Source organism: Eulemur rufifrons, chromosome 15 (assembly GCF_041146395.1).
Source record: "Eulemur rufifrons isolate Redbay chromosome 15, OSU_ERuf_1, whole genome shotgun sequence".
NCBI classification, from domain to species: Eukaryota; Metazoa; Chordata; class Mammalia; order Primates; family Lemuridae; genus Eulemur; species Eulemur rufifrons.
Window position 1 is genome coordinate 21,596,969 of NC_090997.1, and position 25,761 is coordinate 21,622,729.

Here is a 25,761-nt window from a genome sequence, read left to right on the forward strand (position 1 = left end):
CTTTCATACATTCCTAAAGCATTCAAAGCTTTGGCATTCAGTGTGAGTTGCTATTTTTATATGTGTTATATCTTCAAAGTGGCAAAATTATCTAGTGATTAAATTGCTCTCATTTCTCTATAGACCCTGGCACTAAAATCCTTAAACCAGAAATCCCTCCTGTTCTTTGTGAATCTTCCATACATCTAGTATAAATGCATGTAATTGTTCATTTATTTAATAAGCATATATGAATCTACTATTTGACAGGCACTACACTAGGTGCTGGGGGTATAGCAGGAAACAAAACAAAAATTTCCCCGCATCCTGGTGCTTATGTTCCAACTGTGAAGCCAGATACCAAAGAATTCATTACATAATGATGGAATTTTAAGGCAGCAAATACTGTGTAAAAGTACAAGGTGCTAAGAGAATGTACAACAGGTTTACATACCTATGGAGTCAGGGAAGCCTTTCAGGTAGTGATTTTATGAAGTTTGTTGTGTGTGAGAACCTGTGTTACCCGCATGATGTAAATGCAAACATTCATGGAATCTTTTAAGTTTCTTAGAGCTTAGCTGAATGAAGAGGAATTAACTAGGGAGAGGGTTACAGGAGAGCATTCCAAGCAGAGGGAGTATCATGTCGGTCATTCTCATGCTCCATTTTTTTTTATTTTAGGATATTATGGGGGTACAAACATTTTGGTTACATGTTATGACTTTGCCTCACCCAAGCCATGATTTGAGGCGTGCCCATTCCCCCTAAAACGCTCACCGGGTCCATTAGTTGTGAGTTTACCTACCCCCAGCCCCCAACCCCCAGTGAATATTACTATCATGTGAGCACCTTAGTGTTGATCAGTTGGTGCCAATTTGATGGCGAGTACATGTGGTGCTTATTCTTCCATTCTTGTGATACCTCACTTCGGAGGATGGGCTCAAGCTCTGTCCCATTTTTTAGAAGATAACACAATAAGCCCCTCATCTTGTCCCAACTTCCCAACAATACCCAATTTCCATGTATGAGGAAGGGGAAATAACTGTTATTGAACACATGGCTGTGTGAGACTTCCTATATAGTACATTATATCATGACATTTTAACCGTCACAAAATTTTGAAATATTACAAATAAGTAGGCTGGTTGTGTCTTAGTTTGCTCAAAATGGTTCTCTTTTATACCTGTTGTCCCAGGGCAATTATTAATAATGTCTCTCTTTTTACTCTCCTGAGTGTTTCAGTTTGTATGATAAATTCTATCATCATAAAGGAATGAAGCTCAGAGGCAGGAAGGGTTTGCCTTGGGCCACACAGCTAGCAAGTGCAGAGGGTGGTGGGATACTACACCAGTACTCTCTGATCTAAAGCCCATGTTCTCTCTGTTATACCATGGACAAAGTTTGTTGGCTTTTCTCATTTTCTCTATTCCAATCAAGGTTAGGGAATCTAAGACAAAATTGACAAAAACTAGCTTTCTGACATTGGCCTTCTTTAATTCTGCTGAGTCATGTATTTCTATAAAGTACAAATAAAAAGAAATGATGGGTTAAGATCAAATATAAAATACATGTAGTAAGTAGTAGTTCTTTTCTTGGTATACATTGTCTTTATGGCTATATTTAGCCTATTCTTTTGGTTGCCCAAGTATGAGGAAGCTAATTTAAAATGCAAATGCTTCTGGAAGTCAAGATGTGACTCTAATGACAAAACGTTGGTTGTCATTGTTCTTTTCTGTGACATGATACCCCCTGGGCTGGGGAGGTTCATGACTTGCCCTGATGAACAGAGCCTGATTGTAAAGACCTTATAGCTTCCTAAATGATCAGTTAAATCCTTTTATGTTTGAGCCATTTTAATAATGTATTTTGAATGCAGTTTTTATCTTGGTTAAAACTGAGTAATACAGATAAAACTTTTTCTGTGGAATATGTTGAAAGCTTTTTGAAGGCTTTCTTTGTATGTAAATATATCAGGAACATGAAATAGGATTCTATTGCCTTCCTTTTCTATTTTAGATAAAACATCAGATTATACTGACATCATATTGGACACAAATATTACATTGTTCATGTTCCTTTATGGAATTATAATGTCACCTCAGAAGATGCTGGTATTACTCTATCCATTTAGAAACAAGATTTTATGATGTTTCTAGTATTTGATGTCAGAATTTAAGTTTCCCTTATGACGTATATAGAAATAATGAACTATGGAATCCCTGAGCATTTCTATTAAATAATATGCTTTACTCCCAACTTTTTGCTACATGCATTATTAGTACCTTTTTGGATATATTTCAATTTATCATTTGTTTATTTGATTCATATTCCTCTGTCACTAAATATGTTGTTTGTGAACTGCTGTTGGCACAACTGGAGTTATTGTTGGTAGACCTGAGGTATATACCACCTCCCTTCCTCCTACTCAGAAAACACCTGCTGATCTCCAACTATCTCACCGTGCTCTCTTTCCAGCTCAGACCATGAATAGCATTTCATGTAGTGACTTTGTGGAGACTCCTTTTTTTTGTTTTTTGCCAAAGTATCTTCTTTTCATACATTCATCAAATATCACAGCAGAAAGAAGATGAGAGTGGGATGAGAGTGTGCATTATGGGGGCAAAGGGTTCTGTGGCCAAATAAATATGGGAAACTGTGGGCTAAACAGAGCTTAAAGGGCCTCTTAACTATGAGACTCCTCCAGATGTAGAATATAGGATGTACTGAGTCCTTTATTTGTTTGCTAGCAGAAACCCTTTGTTACCATTTTTCTTGTAAGAATGGAATTCTAAGGAGTACACTGATGTCAAACCTCATTTTATAAACAAATTGCCCCTGAGGCATTAAGTGACTCACCTAAGACCTCACTGCTATTTGGTGGAAAATCTGAGACCAGAATTTATTTTGTTTTCTTCTGTCCTAGATGGTTTGACGTTCTGTGGCTGGAACTGAGGGAGCAAGGGGGAGGGTGGTAGGGACTGGATCATATGGGGCCGTAGGCCATTATGAGGACTTATGCTCTGGGTGACAAAGGAAGCCATTGGAGGGTTTTGCACAGAGTAGTGACGTGGTCTGACTTATGTTTTAAAAGGCTCAATCCTGTTACTGTTTAAGAGGTGTGACAAATTGGGTTCCTAGGAAGCAGACTCTGAGATGGAGATTAGCATGAAGAAAGTTTATTAGGGAGTGTTCTGAGGAGCAACGCCTGCAATGGGATCTCAAAACCTAACCAACTTCATGAGGAGCTCTGAAACTAGGGTTGCCCTTTGAAGTTTTCCCAAATGGGGGTGAGGGTGCCAGGCCTTTATGTACATGTGTTGGCTAGACATTGGATGCCCCTGAGAAGGGGGCGTGGCTTCAGGCAAAGAGCTTTATTCAGCTGGGAGGAACTTCTGGAGAGGACTGACAGCTGGGCACAGTTACAGCACTCCCAGCAGCTGGAGTGTAAGTTCTTAGCCCAAAGGGGATACAGATGATGTATCAGAGCATCCACGCTGGAGGCAAAGTGGAAACAGAGAGAAGAGTTAGGAGGCAATAAATCAGAAAGGAGATGATGGTAGATTCTGCTACTGGGATGTTAGAGGTAGAAGTAGTGAAATATATTCATTTTCTGGATTTATTCTGAAGGGAGAGCCAACAGTATATACTAATATATTGATGAGGGACTATGAGACTCCAAGAAAAATCAGTATCAACCCATGATTTTCATCCTAAGCAACTAGGAATAGGTAGAAACTATATGCAGAGGTGGGGAAAATTTTGGGGGTGGGGTGAGGGAAAAATTTCATTAGAAATGCAATTAATTCAGCTTCAGATGTATTTATTAGTTTTCAGATATCTAAGAGATATCCAAATGAAGATGTTAGTTGTATAAGTGAAGCCATCTAGGGAGGCCATCCAGGCTGGGGAAATAACTTTGGAACTCATTGGCTTATAAACACTATTTAAAGCTAAGGAACTAGATGTGATCACCTAAGCAATGACTTTTGAGCTACTTCAAAGCTTAAGGGTTAGATGGCACAAAGCAGACAGAGAAGGAGCGTCTGGGGGATAGGAAGAGAACCACGAGGAAATGGTGTGCCAGAGGCCAACAAAAGAGAGTGAACCGCATGTTCTCATTCCTGATGGATAAATGTTTCTCATTGTTGTCTCTGTTCCTCTTTCAAATTCTACCATGTACAGGGCTTTTCATTTCTTCAGAATATTTAATTAGGTCAAACAGTCTAACTTAGGTATTAGATTTTCTTCAATACTTTGAAGCTTCTGGTTTACTTTAACTAGGAGGACTATTAATATCTTTTTTAACTAGGAGGGTATACCCCGAGGAGAAGATAATCTGTTAGCAGCAATAACAGAAATAGAAGGAATCCAGAGAGGCCAATCCAGATGGCCAATCCAGAGGAGTCCAAATTTAGGCTATGATGGACTCTCATGTACCTTTGGTCAGATGTCACGTTAGATACTGTACACCCAATTCTGAGTCTGTGAAGTGGGTTAGTCCTGACTGGGATCCTTGAGATCATTCCAACTCCCACCTCCAACTTAGGATCCCAATTCCTGGTGATTCCTGTCTTCAGAGGAAAAGCACCACCCAGGGCTGAATCAGAATAAGTGCCCCATGTTGGTCACCAGAAACAGGACCTGAGAGTGCAGCGCCTAAGATGTGAGATCTCCCTGGGAACAGCCTGAGTCCCATTCCCCATGCAGCCTGCTTTCTGCATATCACTTTTCACTCTCCTGCAACTTCATTCACTGCTGGTGTCACTTGTGAAAATGTCTCCTTAATGAGCATAGAAGCCATGTTAAGAACAGGTTCCAAGCTTTTATCTTTATGTCTTCAGAGCTTAGAATCATGCCGGGCACCCAACAGATGTTTATTAAAGTAAATAAAGGAGACTTCTCGTACCTTCTGTTATCAAGCACAAAGGCATTAAAACAGACAAATGGATGTCTGAATAGTCTTGGCAACCGGATCTGCTTAATCACTTGCATGTTTCTTGGCAAACTTTTGTGGACTAATGGGTTTTTTCCCTCAAATTTGTTTCCCATGTCTGGAAGAAAGGCCATTTGTTTTCTTTTTTATTTTATTTTATTTTTTGTATTACTCAGTGGTTTGTAACTTTTTATTTATTTTTTATTTCAGCATATTATGGAGGTACAAATGTTTAGGTGTATTTATTCTAAAAGCATTATGTTAAGAATCTTTTGGCTCCAAGGTATCACAATAATATCTGTTTAGTATTAAGGGTAAAGGATACCTGCTTTAAAAGCCATCGATAATGCCAGATTTTAAAGAGAGTTTTGCATCGTATTCATGTGTTGCAAACTTTGATAAACTTTATTTTCTTTTGAAAAATGATTATTCAGCAGAGCAGTTATGTTCCTTAGTGGGAGAGAGATCATTAAAAGGTTGAGTTTATAAAATGCTTAAGGGTCTTGGGCAGACCCTAGGTGACTCTTCTTGTTCATAGGAAAAGTGGTTGTAATTGGAGGATTGACTCTCCTCTCCTCCCAGTCCCAAGTAATTTACATGCTCTTTTGTCATCCAAGACTAAGACTTGTTTTTTGACCAGGTGCCATCACTTTTAATTTAAATATAGAATGGTTTCTATAGAAATTATCCTAAATACATGTGTTCTTTGAGGCTGAGTGTAGTTACTAACCAGATGGCTGAGGCCTGCTGTTACAACTCATGACCATTATGTGTTTTTATTTTAAGTAAAAGATTATGACTTCTATCATTATAAGAAATAGTCTATAACAGCAACAATTATTAGTTAATAAAACAGGGGAAAGAAAATGATTACAGAAAAGTTGCCAATAAGACACTGATAAAAATAGCAGAATATAAAAATAATGGATAAATTTAATTGGTTCTCATGTTGTAAAAAGATTCAAGGGAGAATTTGAGCAGGGCAAAGGGTAAGGGCTGAATGATTTCCTCTTCCACATTTGATCGTGCCAATGGGTCTCAATATTGCTTTGTGTTTGCAGGAGGAAATGAGAGAAAGAAAAGATTGGAGAGGGAAGGTCAGAATGAGATATAGGAGAAGAGCTTCGTAGCTATTTAAATTCATTTAGAATAAACTAATTGACCATTGACAAAGGACTGGACTGTCACTTCCCCTTGGGGAGCCACACTAGAGCTTGGAGATAGAAGTGGTCCATAAGATTCATTGACATTACCCTTTGATGTTTTGATTCATATATATGAATATCTCCATTCCTGTTCCTCACTGAATAAAGTTAAAACCTCTTGATTCAAGATCTGGAATCAGACATGCTACTGTTGCACCATGAGGTCCCATTTCAAGATCTTTGATGATCTAGATTTTACCTGCTTTTCTTGTCTTATTTGCCTTTTTTCTCATTTATGTTGTTCATAAAACCAAAAAGCAACAGTATGAACAGCAGTCACACATATATTAAGTATTTGCCTGGCACAGAGCAAAGGGCTTTACAGGCTGACTTTAATTGTAATCCTCACAAGAACCCTATGAAATAAGTACTATTCTTATCCACATTTCACAGGTGAGAGGGCAGAGTCTTTAAGAGGTTCGGTAACTTGTCCAAGGTCCCACAGCCAGCAAATGATCTGATCCCAGGGTTCAGATGTGCTTTATGACTATTCCTGCTACTTACTGCCCTTGCTGTGCTGGTAGGTGCCTGCGCTCAAGCTGCTCTCTCTGCTTGCAGTAAGTGCTGTTCCATCCCACCTTCAGGGGCCCCCACACCCCCAGCCTTATACGTGCAGACCAAATGACATCTTTTTAAATTATTCCACTCCAGGTGGCTGTGATCTCATCAACCCTCTGAAATTCCTCTAAGTATTTTATTTTACTTTTAATTTTGATGGGTACCTATTTATGGGGTACAGATCTCAGTTAGAAGCTACATTTTAAAAAGATCCTCAAAAGATTTACATGTGCAGTAAAGTGCGAGAAAAGCTGCAAGATGGGACTTTTTCTTTTTTCACTTTGTATCTCTGCTGTTTGTATACCTGCTTTATTTTTTTAATTTTTTTTTAAATTTCAGAATATCATGGGGGTACAAATGTGTTGGTTACATGGATTGCTTTTGTACTACTTGAGTCAAAGTTATAAGTGTGCCCATCACTCAGATAATGTACATTGTACCCATTAGGTATGATTCCACCCATCCTCTCCTCCGCACCCTCCCACCTGCATGATTTCCTTTGAATTTTACTTCCATTTGTGCACATGAGTGCTGATAGGTTAGTTCCAATTTACTAGAGAGCACATTTGTTTTTCGATTCTTTAGCTACTTCACTTAGAAGAATTGTCTCCATTTCCATCCAGATTGTTGCAAAGGTATCAATTCATTTTTCATGACTGAGTAGTACTCCATGGTGTACATATATCACATTTTATTAATCTGCTCATGAATTGATCGGTACTTTGGTTGATTCCACATCTTTGTGATTGTGAACTGTGCTGCAATAAACATTCTAGTACAGGTGTCTTTTTGAAAAAATGACTTTTTTTCCTTTGGGTAAATACGCAGTAGTGGGATTGCTGAATCAAATGTTGGGTCTACTTTTAGTTCTTTGAGGAATCTCTATACTATTTTCCATAGAGGTTGTACTAGTTTGCAGTCCCACCAACAGTGTGTAAGTAAGTGTTTTTATCTCTCTGCATCCATGTCAGCATCTATTATTTTGGGACTTTCTGATAAACACCATTCTCACTGGGGTTAGGTGATGTCTCATTGTGGTTTTGATTTGCATTTCTCTGATAATTAGTGACATTGAGGATTTTTCATGTGTTTGTTGATCATTTGTCTATCTTCTTTTGAAAAGCTTCTATTCATATCTTTTGCCCACTTTTAAATGGGGTCATTAGATTTTTTCTTGCTGACTTGCTTGAGTTCTTTGTCGATTCTGGTTATTAGCCATTTATTGAATGTATAGCTTACAAATATTTTCTCCCATTCTGTACGTTGTCTATTTTCTCTGTTGATTGTTTCCTCAACTGTGCAGAAGCATTTTAATTTAATCAAGTCCTATTTATTTTTGTTGTGGCTGTGATTGCTCTTGGAGAATTCTTCATAAATTCTTTGCCTAGGTTGATATCTAGAAGAGCTTTTCCACCATTTTCTTCTAGAATTCATATGGTTTCATGTCTTAGATTTAAGTCTGTGATCCATCTTGAATTAATTTTTGTGAGTAGTGAGAGATATGGATCCTGTTTCAGTCTTCTACATGTGGCTATCCAATTTTCCCAGCACCATTTATTGAATAGGGATTCTTTTCCCCAGTGTATGTTGCTGTCTACTTTGTCAAAGACCAGAGGGCAGTATGTAGATGGTTTTATATATGGGTTCTCTGTTTTGTTCCATTTGTTCTATGTCTCTATTTTAGTGCCAGTACCATGCTGTTTTGGTTACTATAGCCTTGTAGTATTAGCTTAAAGTCTGGTAAAGTGATACGTCCAGATTTGTTCCTTTTGCTTAAGGTTGTTTTGGCTATTTGGGTTTTTCTGGTTCCAAATGAAATGTAGAATTAATTTTTCTACATTTGTGAAAAGTGATATAGATATTTTGATAGGGATTGCATTGAATCTGTAAATTGCTTTGGGTAGTATGGACATTGTATACCTTCTTTATATTCTCAATTGTACTGTAAGCTTTTTGAAGGCAGAAGGGTATTATATTCTCTTTTGGGTACCTATAAATATATATAACATAGATGAAAGCACATAATTTGTTCAGTGATATAACACAACACTTATATTCAAACATTTAGATCATATTCTACATCAAAATGTGCTATGTAGTTTAGAATAGTTTTTCACACTGTGCTGATAGACTCACTTTTAACAATTATTTTACACATAAGGTTATATAAATTCAGGCTTCTGATAACATTGAAAATGTTAAGAGGCATAATCTAGGTTTCTAAAATAAAATTCAGTCTTCCCATATTCTTTGGTTTTTGAATATAACATGTTTCACTACTAAGGTACAAATATAGATATTAAAGATTTGGAGAAAAATCAATACTTAGAAAACAGAAATACTGAAAGCTGAAGATGCCAATCAATTTCATGTGTGAAGTTTTGAGGTTTGTCTATCTGCAGTCAGGAGACTCACTGTCTTCCAGGAATCTTGGAATGGGGTTTTGTTTTGATAGCTATTTGGTTCCAAGCTTTATTTTAGAACTAATTTTGTTAATAGCAAAATTTCAGTCACTACAGATGCTCCTGTATCATTGCCTGCAATTTATACATCAAGAACCGATAAAATTATTGATTTTCTGAAATGATCACTGTGTGTTTTCTAGTTTTTTATTTAGACACAGTGTTTGCATGTATTTATCCTTCAAAATGTTCTCTGTGAGTGTGACCAGCTGATCATTGAGATTGGCAGATGCTTGGGCCCTTCAATCAGATTCCCTTGCTGCACAATCTGGCTTCTCTCTTCCTTTCACAGAATATATAATTGGAATGCATGTATGAAAAGAAATGAGGGCAAACACACATAGGTGGTAATTTTTTACTTTTACTGATTACATTTCAGCAGTCACTGTGACCTCTCATGAAGTTCCAGATCTAAAAATTGTTGGAACATAAATCTATTCTTTGGAGCTGACAAAATTCTTCAGTTCAGGAAAGATTCTGCTTTACCTCTTTTTAGAATTCATTTTTTTTTTTTTTTCTGTGTGAATGTGTGTGTGTGTTGTTTTAGTAAGAGGCTCCCTTCCCACCTCAGTCATTGGTTTGCTCACTCCCTTATGTGATGAATCAATGCTTTCAGAACAGGGGCTTCTGAGTGGCTGCGGGAACAATTACTTCCAAATGAACTCGTGCATCTTAGCAGGGAGCATTCAGACCATACCCCAGGTAAAAGAAAGTCTTTGCTTAATGCTTTCAGTAACTTTTAGAAGCAGTGCACTGTGCTGGTGGTGTTTGCTGCAAGGGTGTAAGGGAGAGCTACCCGGGTGCAGATACATTTTTCTGTACATGGAAATGAAATGTTATCTACGGTTAGAGCTGATAAAGACAAAACTGCTCATTGGGCAAAGGAAATGCTTAGGTTTGCCCTTGGCATAGTGTTAATGCTAATATGCCCTGTAATGCCTTAAGAGGAGGCTACTGGCCATCTGTGTGTGTGGGTGTCAACATCTGAAGGAAGAGAACTTTTAGGGAAACGTAAAAAAGGAAGGCATTACAGCCTGAAACTAAGCAAAGAAACAATTAGCCTGCATAGTGTGGGGGAAAACAATCTCTCATATTATTAGGCTGTCCGATGAGAAGGTGACAGTCTTAGAGATTTTGAGCTTTTCAAAGTATATTTAGGAAAAGATTTTGATTTTTTTTTAGCTCGTATTTCTATTATTAAAATAATTTCCCAAGGATAGGAGCTAAGATGTTTAAATGGCATTGACAACTGAAAGTGTTAATTGGCAATTACCAAGTGCAATGCTATTAACATGCATCTGTTGCTGCTTTGTGTGGAAAATGATTTTTCATCACCATAGCAATTCATTTTGGGGCTCCATTGGACCTTGGCCACAGTATTCAGTAAACAGCAAATATATATTTTTCTTTCCCCGAACAAGGGGCTTAATAGTCTACTGGCTAACATGTGGCTCTTCATCTGAATGTTGCATAGCATGGTCAATGTAATTTCGAATTCTTTTCCAACTGAAATTCTTTGCCAATGAATATTAGATCCTTGGTAAGATGAGAGGATGCTAGGGAGAGGCAGTGAAAAGAGCCCCATGCTAGCATTGTACTGCTAGCTTAAAAGCGAATACCAAACAATCGCCCTTTTTGTGATTATTCTTCGGAAGATAGGTGTTTGGGCAGGAATTCATCCTTGATGTTGTTATTCTCCACCAGCAACCCAGGAAGATGAATAAGTCCTTAGTGCTATTAGATTTCCTATTTTTATGTTTTCTGGAATGATATCATGTATCGGTTCAACTAAAATAAAGATTCGTTTTCCTACACTGGTGAAAAAATTATATATAGGATATGATGTTTCCGGAGAAAAATATAACAATAAATTAGAAGGAAATAATTTTACTTCTTTTCAGTTGTCTTTTTTGTCAGCATATGATTACATTTAGAAATTTCTTTGAGGGTGTGGTTATAAAAGCACACCTATTGACGAAAGCATCAGTTTTCATTCATACTTTGTTTCCACTTTATTCACTAAATATTTTAGGTATCAACCTTTAAAAAAGTCTGTTGTTTGTGATGCATCAATTGTGGAACTCTATTTGTATTTTAGACACTTAAGTTGCATTGAATTATATAAATTGTGCGAGGTATTTGGAGAAGTAAATTTTCATTATCGCACATGCTTTAGAATGTAAAACTACTTACTGTTTATAATGGTTGTATGTATTTTGTAACCATGAGGTGCTTGCCCTGAAGCCTTTCATACATCAGTATTTAAATTTCATTTGGATAGAACCGAAGATAGATCTATAGTCATCCTGTGGGAATATGAAAGAAGGCCTACCTACAGAACCTGGGGTCAAGGTTACATTGCACCTCTTCTTCCTTGACTCCTAAAGGATTGTCTTTATTTCTTACCCAAATTACATTCTAGGATGGATTATATGAATTACCCTCAGTAGCAATACCCTTTGCCACAACCGCTCTCCATTCCATCATGATATTGGTGAGATTAGCCATGTAAGGAAACTGTCCTAGAGAATAATACATCTAGAAAATCGGTTGTATTATGTGTTGCTAATCAGACAAATGGGTTCCCCAAATCTCACAAGGGATCTAATGTTCCTGCCTATACAGGAAAGCAGTGATTTATTATTTTCTGATGATAAGCTGCCACCCAGGAATTGTGACATGACTATAATGAGGAAATAATGACAAACACCTTTAAAGGCAAAAAAGAACATTGAAAAATAAAAGTTTGCTCCGAAGGGTTTGTCTGTATATTTTATCCTCTGAAGGCACATGCATTGTTTCTACAAGGTATAGGTGTTTAAGTTACCAGAATGTTATACCCTGTAGTCAGTTGCCTGGAGTTAGTCCATTAGGCCCTTCTCGAACTTGGGGGTGAAATCCTACAAGGATATCTGGTTAACTTTGTTTGATTTCATGCTTACAAAGAAAATCTCTAATTAATAATCTAGTGTCCCACATAGCCTCTTCCAGGGACCCTCCTAACTCCAGCTTCACATTTAAGATTGTGCCACCGTGTTATCAGTCTCTCTCTCTCCAACCCAATCTTGCCACCACTCAGAATGGCTCTTCTTTTCATAGGGATGGCCCTGTCCACATTCTTTTCTCACAGTTCCTTGATCTTTACGAGATCAATGAGATTTCTCTCAGATATTCAATGTCTCAAGGCCCATGCCTTAGACTTAATAATCATCTAGAATTACCATACTTCTAATTATTAAACTCTCAAACCATATTATGAGTCCAAACCATTCTCTCAGTCACCATTGTATCCCATCTGTTTTCTGAACCACAGAGACCTTTAGTTCCTTGAACTTGAGGGCCCTTCCTCCTTATCTATCCAAACTGAATTCCATGGTTGATCATTTGCTCTACTTTCACCAGTACCCTCAATTTTCTTATACTCACAATATCCTTCTGCCCAAACCACCTCCAAACATTAACTATAAATGCTATAATTCTCTTTCTCTGTTCCTGGAATAGGCAGGTCACCATTCCTTGAGAGATGATCAAATAGCCAAGCAAATTGCCTTACTACAAATTCATGGACTTGCATTTGGGTTGGGCATTCGGTATAGTCTGTCAATACTTTTATTTCTGGTCAGGCCTCTTTCCCATTCTGTCTGTGGTGTTCCAGGCTTTTTTTTTTTTTAATCTTCCTTAAAACTTCCAGGCCACTAGAGTTTTCTCAGCGGCTGAATCACTCAGTGTTAGAGTCTGTAGGGTTCATCCTTGGACCTTTTCTTTTTCTATCTGTGTATACTACCTTAGTGATCTCATCTGGTCTCCTGGTTTTATGTACCATATGTAGGTTAACAACCCTAACAATTTTATCTCCAGCACAGACTTTCCTCTAAACTTGACTTACATGCCCACATTTCCACTTTAATATGTATATATATATATATATATATGGCATATCAAATTTGATTTTTATCCTTAAACCAGCTCAACTGTTGTCTTACCCATTTCAATGAGTAATTTCTCACTTCATATAGTTATTCAAGTCAAAATTTTATACTCACCTTGACTCTTATCTGTCTCTCAGGCTCACCTTCAATTTGTTAGCAAATTTTAAGTTTTTCTTTTAAAATATAGCCAGACTCTTAACACTTCTTTCCACTGTTACTGCAGTAACCCAAGTTCAACCCACCATTTTCTCCACTATGAGTTATTTCAATAGCCTTATAGCAAGTCTTCATAGTGCTTATGGAGCCAGTACTATAGGTTTTGCATACTTATTTATTTACTGCCTCTCTCCCCTAGAATGTATAGTTCATGAGAATAGGGAGTTTTGCTCACTGTTGTAGCACCAACCTCTGGAATAGCATCCAGAATTTAGTCAGCATTTCATAAGACCTTGTTGAATAAATGAAAGCAAGTATAAAAGAGTGGAATTGGAATGCTCCTAAAACAAAGAATGATAAATACCTGTGCTGATGGATGATTTGATTAATTCACATTGTATGTCTGTATCAAAACATCACATATACTCCATAAATATATGCAACTATTATGTAGCCATAATGATTAAAAATAAAAAAAATTTTAAAAGAGAAAGTAAATAGAAGGCAAAGTTGTTCAAATGAGGGTTGGTTTTAGTAGCAGAACTGAAGGCCATGGGAAAGAAAAGAAATGCAGATGGCTGCATAGATGTGGCGCTGGGGACCTTGGAAGTTCTCTTTGGATTGTTTCAGTTATCTCAGTGAAATGGGAAACAAAGTCATCAGCGCAGACTGAGAATGGAGAAGAGATGTCAGGGGTTTGAAGAAAGGAGAAAAGGTGTGAAAGAGTTTTCTGGGCCAGCGGGGAGAAGGAATGGGCTATGGAATTATGGTATGGTTGTGAGGCAGCAGGGAAGAGCCTTCCTGAGGCTCAGAGATGTAAATTTGAAGTGAGACAAGTAAACATGGTTGTGTGATTTCCCCCAGCCATGTTTACCTCCATGGTGCAGGAGTAGAGCAGGTATAGGGTTAGATTTAGTGAGGACTGTAATTCACCCAAATAGCGATGATGATGGTAGGGAGGGCAATGCATTTGAGGGGTACCCAAGGGAGTTATTGTGGTTAACTTTATTTTTGAAGCTGGTTAAAAAGACAAATGTGGGAAAACATAATGTTGGAAGAATCAGCAGATTTTAATCCTGTTGGAGTTGGAATACTGGAGGGAGTGGGTTGGAGAGACAGGAAATGGTGGCCAGAGAATAAAATAACTTAAATTATGGAGGGTTTGCAGCTATTGATCTAGGCTAGGGATGTGAGAGGAAGAAAGAGCAGAGATCAAGGAAATAGAATATTATAAAAATTACCCGTTGGGATATGATATTGGGTATGTTAAAAGCATAGTGTTAGAAAGAGTGGTATCGATCCAAGAGCTAAATCCTTAAGAAAAGAAGTGTTCAATTTGAGTGTGGGCAGATGGCTGCAACTAGGAGAGGTAGTGAATGGTCTAGACTGATGACATGAGATTCAAAGCTGGAAGTTTTCTGAGTAAGAAAGAATAATAGTGTAGAAACAGTAAAGAATAGCAAGGACACCTATCCTACTTCCAGGCCCAGTGGTGCAGGTGTGTGAGAGAAAACAGCCACCATTGAAAGAGCTTCTTGGGAAACAGAGTCCTTCAGCCAGAACGATGTTTTAGTTAGAAAGGTGAAGGGAATATTTAGAGAAGAAGATAAGGATATAGAAGACTTTATAATGGCTGACTGAATTCCAGAAAGTATACAGTGAAAAGATTTCAAGGGTTGGAGCAGGGAGCAAGATGGGAACAAAACTAGGAATGTGCATCTCTCAGGATTGAGAGATGACTCAGAACCCTGGGTTTATCATGGGCTCTGACATGAACTGGGTTATGACCCATAAGGTCATGAATTAGGTCTGCGGGGTCCAAAGCCTGGAAAGGTGGCACAGTGAGAGGGAGTGAGGGTCTTGCCAGGGCACATAATATTTCTTCTGACAGAAGCATGAGGGTAGCAAAGGGGCAGTGTTATTCTCACTAGATGGGAATAATTCTATCATGAACATTAATTATATCAATAGTGATCAATGAAATAAAGATGTTTGAAAAGATAAACAAAATCAACAAACATTTAGCTAGACTAAGAAAAATGAGAGAAGACTCAAATGCATAAAATCAGAGATGAAAAAGGAGACATCACAAATTATACCATAGAAATACAAAGGATCATAAAAGACTAGTATAGACAATTATATACCAACAAATCAGATAAGCTAGAAAAAATGGATAGATTCCTGGACACATATAACTGATCAAGATTGAAGTATAAAGAAATAGAAAATAGAACAGACTAGTAACGAGTAAGGAAATTGCAACAGTAACAAAAATTCTGTCATCAAAGAAATCCCCAGGACCTGATGGCTTCACTGCTGAATTCTACCAAACATTCAAAGAAGGACTAAGACCAATTCTTCTCAAACTATTCTAAGAAATTGAAGAGGAGGGAATACTTTCAAACTCATTCTACAAAGCCAGCATTACCATAATGCCCAAACCAGACAAGGACAAAACAAAAAAAGAAAACTACAGGCTAATAGCCTTGATGAACATAGATGCAAAAATTTTCAATGAAATACTAGTAAACTGAATTCAACAGCACATTAAAAAGATCAGTCACCATGATCAAGTGGGATTCATCCCACGGATGCAAATCAATAAGCCTGATACAGCATATTAACAGAATGGAAAGCAAAAACCATATGATCATTTCAACAGATACAGAAAAAACATTTGACAAAATTTAACATTTCTTCATAATGAAAGCTCTCAACAAATTAGGTGTAGAAGGAATGTACCTCAACATAATAAAGGCCCTATATGCCCTATGTGACAGACCCACAGCTAAAATCATATTGAGCAGAGAAAAGTTGAAAGCTTTTTCTCTAATATCTGGAGAATGACAAGGATGCCCACTCTCCACCACTTCTATTCAATATAGGGGATTGGAAGTCCTAGCCAGAGGACTGTTTAGAGGTTCTTAAAATATTAAAAATAGAACTACTAGATGATCCAGCAATCCTATTACTGGGTATATATCCAAACGAAATGAAATCAGTATGTCAAAGAGATATTTGTACTCCCAGGTTTACTGTAGCACTATTTACAGTAGCCAAGATATGGAATCAACCTAAGCGTCCATTAATGATGAATGGATAAAGAAAACATGATATACGTACACAATGGAATATTATTCAGACATAAAAAGAACAAAATTCTGTCATTTGTGACAATGTGGATGAACCTGGAAAACATTATACTTAGTGAAGCAAGCCAGGCACACAAAGACAAATGCTGCGTGATCTCACTCATGTGGAATCTGAAACAGTTGATCTCATAGATGTAGTGAGTAAAATGGTGGTTACCAGGTGCTAGGGTGGTTGGGGAAGAGTGGGGGAGATGTCAAAGGATATATAATTACACTTAGAAGGAATAAGTTTAGGAAATCTAATGTATAGTATGGTGACTGTAGTTAATGATGATATATTGTATTCTTAAAAAATGCAAAGATAATAGATAAGTGTTCTCACCACAAAAATAACGTGTGAGGTTATGCATTTGTTAATTAGCTAGATTTAACTATTCCACAATGTATATATATTTCAAAACATGTTGTACAAGATAAATACATACAATTTTATCTATAAAAAAGTGATTCTTATCACCTTCCTGCTTCCCCCCACTTCACCACATTCATCAACTTTTCTACATCTTAGTTCATTTTCTTCAGTCTCAGAGGAGACCATTATCCTTCTCTTGTTTCCTTATTTCTCCTGTTTCCTCTAGGTTCTTGCTCCCCTTTCCTTCTCGATCATCTCTGCCACCCAGTCCATAGATATAATCAAGTTTGCTTCATTTCAACAGCAACAAAGGCACCTCATTGACTCCACTTTTCCTTCAATGACTCTCAATCTCACCTTTTACTTCCCAACCAAACTTTATGAAAGAGAAGTCTACAGTACCATCCTCTATTTCTCCTCTCCCATTTAATCCTCAATTTATTATGTTTGGCTTTTTGTCCTTGTCTCTAGTCTTGTGACTTCTAAAACCAGATTTCTCTATCTGAAATTCTAGTATGACTGTGTCATTTCTTAATCAACAATGCTTTAATGGTTCTTGGTTGTCAACATAACAAAGTCCAAGTTTGATACACTTCCCACTGATGCTTTTTTTCCACACCTTTACTCATCTCATTTTCTCAGCCTGGTATATCCTTACCCTCCTCTTGTCCTGGATTTAAATTTCAGGTGTTGCCCGTTATGATGCTTCCCAGGTTGGGTAGACACCCCTTATCACTGTTGCCTTAGTGTTCTGTGCATATCTTTCTTCTACCTCTGGGTAGTTTGTTGACTGTTTCCTATTCACCACTGTTTCCCTAGCTCCTGAGTGCTGCCACACATAAAATACTTAATAAAATTATTTTTGAATGAATTAAGAAACAATAAAGCAGAAGGTATATCCTTAAGAGCTGGCATTGGTGTTCTGGTAGGCATACTTTCAATTTTAAATCCATATTTTAGCATTCTTGTTAATGATAAATGTTGGAATTTTCTTGCATGCTTATTGATCATGAGTCAATAAATTGAGCTTGCTAACCCAGGGTTAAATGGATAAAAGCCAATTTTGAAACTGAGACCAGATGCTGAATTTGCGATGATCCCACTGAGGCAGAGATGTCCTGTAAGATCCCAGCTGATCAGCTTGCCAGCCTGCTGTTTTAGTGCCATTCCCCACATCAGGATCTGCCTGGGTTTACGTTGCTTTCTCTGGTAAAGGATACCATAAAAAAGGCTCTGATACACTATGATTGTTTTTATAACTGCCATATACAAAAATGATCACAGGACAGTAGGCAATTTATAAAAATAAATGAGATAAATATCATGGTATATAGAAAATAAAGATAAACCTTTGACAAGAGTGAAAGTTTAATTTATTACATATCTCATAGGTCTCTTCTGGTGATTGTGAAGCCAAACCTTTGAGCTTCACCTTTGTCCCCACTGTCAGAAGACTACCAACCCATACTCAGTTGGCTGACACCTCTAAATTCCTTGTTAAAATTCCAGAAGAACCAAGTGCTAAGAATCCAGAAACTGTAAACAAGGTGGGATTATTTTATTTTTTTATTTCAAACAATTATATTAAATTTTCCATAATAATGACTTGGAAATTTGTATCAGTGTCTGTGGCTGACTTGACCATGAATCTAAGGTTGACTAAAATTACAATAATGCAATAGGAGACTCAGTGTTATCAAATCCGATATTTTCACTAATGCCATTGTTCTCAACCCTTTTGAGTTGACATCCTATTGTTTGTTATTCCCATGACAAATTTTGCCTCCTGGTACCTTCTCCCAAATGTATCTTATGAAATAGAAACAAAATTTAAAAAGGATTCAATTTATCTCAAAAAAGTACAATATAAAACAGTGAGATGTTATAATTTGCATGTAATAAATCGGCATCATTAAAATATGTAATATCCAATGTTGGGGCACTTGTGGAAATATTGGCATGCTGAAACTTTGATGCTAGCTTTGTAAATTTGTACAATTTTGGTGGAAGCCCTTTATTCATAGTCATAAAACTGTTCATAACTAATAATCTAACTATTGGAAATGTATCCTAAGGAAATAGTACAAAAGAAGAAACATGTTATGTAGAAAAATAATAATGGTAAAATAAAAACAGATTAATATCTAACAATCAGAGAAAATTAAGAATAGATGATACATCACCTTGGCAAAGTTATAATTATGGTAATTATGTAATTCCATGGAAATATTAACCTATAATAATAGGTGATGAAACAGGCTATAAGATTATATTCATACCCTGATTATATCTGTCTAAAATGAGACCAAGACTTGAAATGAAATTAAACAAATAAAAAAAAAAGTTGAAAATGATTTGTGTTAGAATAATAAAATTTCGAGTAAATTTTTTTCTCTTTAAAATGTTTTTACATTGTTTTATTATAAGTAAAATGAGATTGGGGGACTTTGTTATTCTTGAGACAACTGAAAAGAGATAAAATAATCAGATTCACCTTGTCTATATGAAAACATCTTATCTAGAAAGTAGTTACATATCTGTGATCTTGGAGTTTTCAGTGCTGCTACTTTATTTCAAGGACTAATGGGGTCAAGTTATTTTAGAGAAATTCTGAATACTAACAATGGCACTTCTGGGAAGTTTCTCTCTAACAGCACTCATTTACATGCAATATATTAGTGGAATCCTTTGTTAATTGGGCCCTATGAGTGGTGTGAAAATGTAGCTATATAAACTGATCTTGGTTGCAAACTTCCGGAGCTTCTTAAGATGATAATATTCATCTGCTGATTGCAATGAATAATATATAAACAATCACATCTTTAAAAGATTAAACATTTTTCATCCTCTTTTAAAACAGTTCAATATAGGTGTAGGGTAAGTAATTCCTCATTCATTTATATACTTAACTGTTTACTGAACATTTACTATGCTCTTGGTGCTTGGATTCCAAGTGAATAAAGATAACTCATATGGCTTATTTGTTATTGGGAAGGCACACAGTGAAAAAAAATGAAAAGTATGTAATAAAATCCCAGGTAGTGATAAATACTATAAAAAAGTACATCAGAGTAAAGAAATAGAGAAAGATGGACAGAGAAATCCTAATCAGAGGCAATTTGTGTTTTATCCTGACCATATCATCATCATTAACTGAATAGTATGGAATGGGTGTACAAAATCAACTCTTTAATTGTAATTAATCAGTGATTTGATTTCTATTTTCATACATATTGGGACACATTAAATTGACCATGATAGTTGAAATTAGTTTTATTTTGAAATAGTTTTAAACTTACAGAAAAATTAGAAGGAAAAGAATAATAACTGTAGTATAGTTATCAAAACAAGAAAATTAACTAGGGTCTTTTAAACAATCTTAGTGTACATGGCTGTCATCATTTTAGAAAAAGTTTGGTAGCTTGATAAAGCTATTGTAGCCCTGGTCTTGTATTCTATGTATTCACAGAAGATTGGATGGGAAAAGATTTAGAATTAAGAATCCAAAATAAAATAGCAAAAAATAATTTGTACTAAAAATATATACATCATTTTTTGTACCCTATTCATGAGTTCCTACCAATTAGCTTCAATTGTTTTGCCTATTTATGCATTTTGTTCCAATTTTATTTTTCCTTTCAGACTTTTAGAAAGATTTTGTATTATTTTAGAAAATTTCAATGGGATTTTATTGCTCTCTTGCTTTTTAAAGGACATACATGTTGCTTGACCATCAGCTAAGCTCTTGCTCAGTCTCCGTTTGTTTCATGAAAGTCTTCCTGAAAAGCATGCACGTTCTCTCTCTCCCCACTCTCAAAAATATCGTATCATGATTTACTTGAAAACAATTAGGTTTGCTTGTTGATGGTGATTCTGAGCCTTAAGTTGTTTGGGCTTAGACCAGGACAAATAGGTGGGCTCGTAAAAGTAAACCATTAATTTCAACCCAATCTCTCTTAGGCCAACCTGATTTAATACATTTACAAAAATTCTTTATAAGCATGGTAAGCTTTTCAGTGTACATGCAGAAAAAAAGCAGCATTTATTAAACTAATGCCAATGCTTTTATCTCTCTTCATCTATTACAGTCTAATTCTGATGACTACTTGACCTTGAATGCTGGGAGCCAACAAGAGAGAGACCAAGGGACGTTGACTTACTCTTCAGAGGTCAGTGGAACGATTTCACAAGAAAGGGAATCGAAAGCAAACAAACTTCAAGGAATGCAGCAAAGTGACATCTTCAAAGCTGAATATGTCTTTATTGTGGACTCTGAAGGAGAAGATGAAGCTACAAGCAGAAAAGGTGAACAAGGCCCTACAGCGGGGACAGGCACCACTCCTGCCCGGCCCAAGTCTCTAGCAATCTCTTCCAGTCTGGTTTCTGATGCAGTGCGTCCCAAAACACGAGGGACAGAACTCAAGGCCTCATCACATCCTGAAATGCCTCATGGGATGGCCCCTCAGCAAAAGCACGGGCAGGTAGGTTTTTGTCTTCTTGCCATATAAAAAAGAAAGAAAATTTAAATATTTATATATTCTTTGTCCTGGGCTATCTGCAAAGGCCTTCTTGTTCAAGGTATACAAAACTCTCAAAGAAAACTATATTAAAAAACCCAAATCCCAAGATCATAAATCATCACAGTACAAACATAGATAATAAATTCATAAGATAAAAAGGATTAAACGATTATACTATGAATTGGCTAAGGAGAAAAATGTAGCACATTTAGCTGGAATAGATTTGGACAAATATTACTTCTTCCTTTTGAACAATTCTTGGAGAAGGTTGATATTGGGAGTTTCTGTAGTCAAGAGAGAGTGCTTGGTGAACTGGGAACATCAAGAAGGATTATTGCAGATATAAAAAAGATCTAGTGAGAAGTCGTTGATTAAATATTAGATGTAGATACATTGCTTTTAAACTAGTAGAAGAGAAGTAAAATTATAAACTAGGATGTAAGTGTGTAAGGAAAATAATTTTCCCCTGTGTGTCTTAAGGAAAATATCTATTGTAGACCTGAAAGCCACCAGGGTGGGGGCTGACCTAGGTGAAAGGGAGAGAATATCCTACCCCAAAACTTAGCAGTAAGATTGAATATTTGCTTTAAGGTGGATAGCTCATGGTGCAAGAGGAGAAGACCAACATCTGTGATGGCAGGAAAGAAAGGGGATGGATAGGGAGGGACTTTGAAGGAAAAAAAATAGTAAGATTTTTCCATTGACTGGATATTCAGTATAATGAAGACATAAGATGATTTCCACAAGGCATAGTTATTAGAGAATGTTAGGAATGCAGAGGCTGGCCTTGACAGCAGGTAGTGGATGAGAAGCTCTAACTTCTTGGCAATGAACCCGGGTTGGTACCAAGATGCCCTGTTTTGGATCTACTAGACCAGGCATTTGCAATCAACCCAAAGTAGTTTGAAGAACATTTTTATTGATGTGTTGGTCTTTTTGTGGTACTAACCTACTAACATAGGTCCTAAGCTATGCAAAACAGTAGAACACGTATTTTATTTTTGGTGCCACCTCATCTTTCTTTTTGCAGCCTTCACTGACTTTCTAATGCTGAATTTTTATTATCTTTAATTATCTAGTATCTATATTGCCTTTTGGTAATGGAAGACTCACTGTGGTAAATATCACCCCCCACGCCCCCCCCCACACATAGGTCTACTGGACTAAAGCATTTATTTCTTCTTGAAGTTTATTCTCAGCTAGGTTTTGGAATAAAATATTATAATCATATAATTAAAGGTATTCTCAAGCTGTGATAGGCTTAAATATTTTTTTCTTGCATCAGGAAAGATGATGAAATAACCAGATTGCAGATGTGGGGATTTCCATTTTCAGTGGAGAGTAATTTTGTGCTGCTTCTTTGGGAAGAAAATGTAGGTGTGATGATACCAAATATTAATAAAGAAGAATATTAAAGCAATTTTTCAGTTTTTGATTTACTCTTTTCCCCAACTGATATTTCTTCTCCTGGGTTGGCCATTTATTTTTATTTTTGTGTGGCCAAATATACAGAAATCAAATTAGAGGCTGAATTCATACTTTAAAACCTTTTTGCCCAAAAAGGTTACTTAGGAGTAGGTTGTAGTTCATGTTATCAAAGCTCCAAATAAAAAGACCAAGCTCAACTTAATTTATTAATTGTAGCTGAAATTATGACTACGAGCAATGGGGTACTGGATCCTGAAATGTTTGGGAATACCCGTTGTTCTAGTTTCCATTTCCTGTGTTAATCCCTCTGAGTGACGAATAGTAGGTTATCGTGAAAGAAAAATAAGATGACTGTCACCACACATGTTAACTAAGGAAAAGTGACCAGAGCACCAAAGAAGGCAGTCCGGGGAGTTAAATGCAGTCAATATTCCACGATTGGACTACCTGGTGCCAACAACATCAAGTTTTCAATCAGAAATGCAGTCAAGTAAGTGAATTTCTGGTCTACCTGGTAAAAATGACTCTATGTATAGAATTGCCTATCAGCACTATTGGCTAACCAGCTATAAGCTATTCCTAAAAAATGCCTTCAGTTCTTAAAATAGCCTTTAACCTTTCCACACCCTAGCTTAGAAGTCTTTTCTTTATCCACATTTTACACCTCTCCTCCTCAACTCTCCTGAACTATCTCCCCAAGGTACACACTTCATACCTTCCCCTCCCTGAGCCTGCAGTCCCTCTGTGTAGGGCGCTTCTGTCTTCCCCCAACTCATTCCCATTTGCCCCGGGCTGCTTGATACTCAAGCTTAGCCCGAGTAGCATCTCTTCTTAGAGACAGTTCCTTTGAAGAGGAGTTAGTGCTTCTCCTCCCTCTTTGTGATTGTCTTTAGTATTTTGTGGCTTTCATTTTTTTTGAGGAAAATCTCCATTATAATTCCTTTTCACTCTGCTGTAATAATTGATTTTACCTTTTTTTCTCACTGACTGAAAACAACTTGAAGTCAAGTTCTGTCTCTTCTTCATTTCTATATTCCTAGCACTTAGTGCAGCGCCTTCCACCTAAGTGGGGCTCAGTAAGGTGCGTGAAAAGAATAAATATTAAAAAGTTCACATGCTGCTCATCTTTGAAGTCCTTGCTCGGGTATTGGCTCCTTCATGAAGTCTGCTTTGGTTCCCTCAGTGAAAGCAAACCCTTCCTCAATATAGTTCTGACAGCTTTTTTTCTGTACCTCTTTTATAATGATTATATTTCTAGCACGTATTATAACTATTTAGGTACATGCCTTATCTCCCCTCACAGATTGTAAAGTCTCGAAAGGTAAAGCCCGTGGTAAATTCATTTTTATTAAATATTTTATTCCTTACAGTGGTTAACATATTATCTTGAACATAGTCAATATAAAAAGTGGGTGGAATGTATATATGCTCCAAATGCTTTCTTTGAAGTGGCATGTTTAAATCAAAGTATGTTATATTGAAAAAAATCACTCAATAATTTTAAAGTGAAAGCCAAAGTAAAAATGCCATATAAAATAATCAAAATTCCCTTAAGTAAAATTTAGAAGAGAGAGAGACTTGGATGTTCACATAAAAGTGTAAGAATTATCTTACCTAGTGGTAGTAGTAGAGTTAAAAGAGAGGTGAATACACACAACACACAGTGGTTTGTCTGAGAGACCTATGATAAAGCTTGGAGCTAAGGCAGTGACAGTGGGAATACAAGGAGAGCCCTATGGGGTTAGAATCAGCTGGACTTGCTCATTGAAAATATATAGGGAAACTAAGCATGAATGAAGTTTATTTCCAAGGAAATTGGGTGAATGTTGGCATCATTAATTGAGGAAAGAATATCCAGGTCTTGGGAGGGGTGAGAAGAAATTAGACACCTGATGTTGAGTTCAAGATACCTTGGTGGCACTGCATGGTGATATTTAGAAAGAATCTGGAAGTGTGAATCTGGAACACAGGAGAGAGACGGGAGACTGGAGATATTTGCTATATAAGTTGGAGTGATGGGAGTGGAGACATTTACTCAGGGAAAGAATGTAGAACAAGACTATGTAGAATTCAAACCAGGAAATAGGAAAATATAAAGGACCTGTGAGAGGTGGTGCAAGCCTGTAGTCCCAGCTGTTTGGGAGGCTGAGGTGGGAGGACCCCTTGAACCCAGGAATTTCAGGCACTTCAGTAGCTATGATTGCGCCACTGCACTCCAGCCTGGGCAACAGAGTGAGACCCCATCTCTAGAAAAATAAAAATGAAATTTAAAAGATAAAGAACCCGTAAAAGAAGAGATGCCAATGAAAAAGACTGAAAGGGGACCAAAGAAGTTGAGGAGAATGGTTTCATGTAATGAAAGCTAAAAAAACTTTCAACAAAAAGAGGAATCTACAGTGGAAATGTGAAATAAGGTCAAATAAAGTAGGGCCCCCAAGCCCATTAATCGGGAAATTAGGAGGTCATTTGAGTGGGGTGATGGGACAGAAATTAAGTTGAGAAATGCTTGGGAGGTGAGTACAGGGAGGTTCTGCATCAGAGGAGTGACATGGGAAAGCAAAAAGGATATGGGCAACTAACTGACCATGCTCCTCTGGACAAGTCACTGAAATCATAACCCTCAGTTTCCTCATTTGTAAAAATATTAACATTTCTTATGAAGATCAATGAGAGGATACATGCAAATTGCCCAGTCAATGGTAGGTTCTCAAGAAATGCTTTTCTGTATTTAAGAAGTTTGAGATGGCAGCATGTTTGGGACACAGAGTACGGAGGGGAAGAGGTTTTATCCATTTGTTCAAATGTAGCTCAGATGTAAGAACCAGGGAAAGGACATGAGACATGGAAAATGAGATCAGGAAAACTGACCAGGGTCATATAAAAGAGGTTCTTATGTGAAATTTTGGGGAATTTGGATATTAGCACATATATTTATTAAATAACTAGATTTCATGCATCCATGGAAAAGGGATTACAACAAATTATTTGGATGGGAGATTAGATGTAGAAACCTTCCTTATATCTCCAGGCTTCAACTTGGCAAAAAATCTTTTTCTCACCTCTGGTTCCCATGGTTTCACAGGA

General features: G+C 36.9%; 1 protein-coding gene across 2 annotated transcripts in view; it reads left to right on the forward strand.

The window, feature by feature from the left end:
* MLIP (muscular LMNA interacting protein) overlaps positions 1 to 25,761 on the forward strand; it is a 243,025-nt gene that overhangs the window by 93,513 nt on the left and 123,751 nt on the right. Inside the window, exons 1-3 of one of the 2 annotated variants that reach the window (XM_069487901.1) lie at positions 9,707 to 9,839; positions 18,121 to 18,276; positions 20,818 to 21,210. In XM_069487901.1, coding sequence (XP_069344002.1) covers positions 9,744 to 9,839; positions 18,121 to 18,276; positions 20,818 to 21,210 — 645 coding nt within the window. In that variant the 5' untranslated portion in view covers positions 9,707 to 9,743. Of the gene's footprint in view, positions 1 to 9,706; positions 9,840 to 18,120; positions 18,277 to 20,817; positions 21,211 to 25,761 lie in introns of those variants that run through there. The other variant, XM_069487902.1, reaches the window with a different exon arrangement.